At 38.3% G+C, this 2317-nt stretch overlaps 1 protein-coding gene across 1 annotated transcript in view; it reads right to left on the bottom strand.

The window, feature by feature from the left end:
• Positions 1-2193, bottom strand: part of LOC113229424 (piggyBac transposable element-derived protein 3-like) — a gene marked incomplete at its 5' end in the record, with an annotated part of 3435 nt that extends 1242 nt beyond the window's left edge. The window contains 2 exons of the mRNA XM_026463008.1: positions 715-1692; positions 1949-2193. Of these exons, the coding sequence (XP_026318793.1) occupies positions 715-1692; positions 1949-2193 (1223 nt within the window). The remainder of the gene's footprint in view (positions 1-714; positions 1693-1948) is intronic.
• Positions 2194-2317: the final 124 nt, after the last annotated feature.

The raw sequence follows: 2317 nt of genomic DNA, 5'->3' as shown, positions 1-2317 counted from the left end.
GGGGGCCCGGTTGGGGGCCCAGTTGGGGGGCCCGGTTGAGGGCACCAGTTGCGGTTCTCGCAACTAACAATTGATCAATCGTTAATTGCTGTCTCGCAATTGACAATTAATTAATTGTCAATCTTTAATTGCCAGAACAATTAAATTTTGCCCAACACTGGTTGAGATTATGCAATACAGTTAAGGTGTCATGGAAATGTTACATGGCTTTATTTATATCGCGTTTCTTTAACCCACATGTTCCTGAAACCACTTTTCATGTCAGATCTTTACGAATTTGACATATTATGTTGGTAATATTGAGACATTATACCCGTAAAAAATAATTTAAAAAATCATACTCATTTGGGAAACTCGGAAAATGGTGTCCTTTATAAAGGACGATAGCATTATGTACTACTATGCTATAAAGGTAAAAATAAAATATTTTTGTTTTGTTCACTCGGTTTTATTTAGGTAAATGAAATGCTTCAAAACAAATTTTAGGATGTAAAGTAACATTGCACTTAGGGCAGTAAAAGTTTGCCTTTTTATGACATTCTATGCAACGAAGTTGGTTATCTCTGTACCTTATAAGATGATCTTTTCCATCAAAACGTGAATTTTCTCGAAAGTTTTGCGAGACGCGATTTGTTTTGCGGTCTGCATTTCTTTTGTATGTTTCAAGAAGAGATGTGGTAATACTTCTACGGAAGTGAAGAAAATCGTACTCACCTCCATCATTCTTGTATAATTGCCAAGAATTGTGTACAGCCATGTCCAATGCATGACAAATCAACGAAAAATACCATTTTTTTCCTCTGATTGAAGTTCTATATAGACTTATATTTTGGTCGGATCGATCTACTCCACCTATGTGTTCATTATATTTTTTTACAACAGCAGGTTGATCAACTAGGACATATTTTTTCAGTTGTTGGGAAAATCGTTTCACTTTTACTACAGGCTGAACCCGCCCAGCGTTTGATGAAACAGTCACCACACTGTTATCATGCCATTTACACACCAGAATCTGTTCTGCGCTGGTGGACTGGTACCGGAATGTTCCTCGTGGTGTCTTTTGTAATTCTTTATTGGTGGGCAAAGGACATTTAGCTACACGATTTTCTCGTACAGTTCCAGTAGCTTTTATACCTCGCTCTCGTAATTCATCAATGAGATGAATAGATGTAAAAAAATTATCAAAAAATAGTTGAAATGGAGCTTGACTGTTGATTTTACGTAGCACATCTGCGTACTGCAAGACAACACTGGCACCCAAACCCAATGCATGTTTGTATTGGTTTGAAGCATTTGACTGTCCTTGGTATGGATCGAACCAAACTATGTAACCTAAGCGTGTTGCTCCAACCCAAAACTTATATCCCCACCTTATGGGTTTTCCTCGAATAAATTGTTTGCACGGATGGCCCCCATAATAAGGAACCATTGCCTCGTCTGTGCTATGATGCTCTTCAAATGGTGCATTGGCAGAAAAAGAATAATTGAGCTTATCAAATAGAATACGTAACTTGGCAAACTTATCATCAGATTTTAGATTTGTATTGTCGCAGCAATGGAGATTTGCCATTATATTTGTAAATCTATCTCTGGACATAGCGTTATAAACTATAGGCATACCACAATCTGCAGCATTTTGCCAGTACATGCATCTTCTAGGCAGAACAACGTATCCGCTATACAGGAGTATACCTATAAAACAACGCATCTCGTCTGTGCTGACATTGACCGGTTTGCTTGCATTTTTTTTGAGCTGCATAGAGGTTTGTGTAGTGTACAAACATATTGATTACATCATCGCTAAACAGCATTTCGAAATATTGTAATGGAGTGAAATGCGCAGCTGCAGTTTGCATGTCCAACCATGGATCAAAAGTAGGATGAATATCTCGTGCAGTCCATTTATATGACTTAGTTTTTGAAATTGTTACACCACTCGTAGTCTCACTTGATTTTGAAGTGGACGGAGACTCTTCAAAATTATTGAGTTCTTCAGCAGTCGCACGCCTACGTTTTGATAACTGTATGAGTGGGACATCATCATCATCTTCATCACTATAATTTGCAGATCGGTAACGAAACTCTGCTGGCGCCCTCAACTGAGATCCTGGTAAATTGTGTAACATTACATAGTTTTCATCTCCAGAATCTTCATCTGTCACATCTGCATTGCAGTTTTCAGGAGGTAAAATACTGATGGAAACAGGTGTTGATTCTTTTTCATCCTCCTCTAACTCTCCGATGATTTCATTTAACGTCAAAGGCCGCGAATACCGTTTCTGCACACTGAAAGGCAGAACAAACGTCGTAGTAGTAC

Source organism: Hyposmocoma kahamanoa, unplaced genomic scaffold (assembly GCF_003589595.1).
Source record: "Hyposmocoma kahamanoa isolate Upper Pololo Valley unplaced genomic scaffold, ASM358959v1 100145, whole genome shotgun sequence".
NCBI classification, from domain to species: Eukaryota; Metazoa; Arthropoda; class Insecta; order Lepidoptera; family Cosmopterigidae; genus Hyposmocoma; species Hyposmocoma kahamanoa.
The sequence above is the reverse complement of the archived record's forward strand: the minus strand, read 5'-3'. Positions and strand labels throughout refer to the sequence as shown.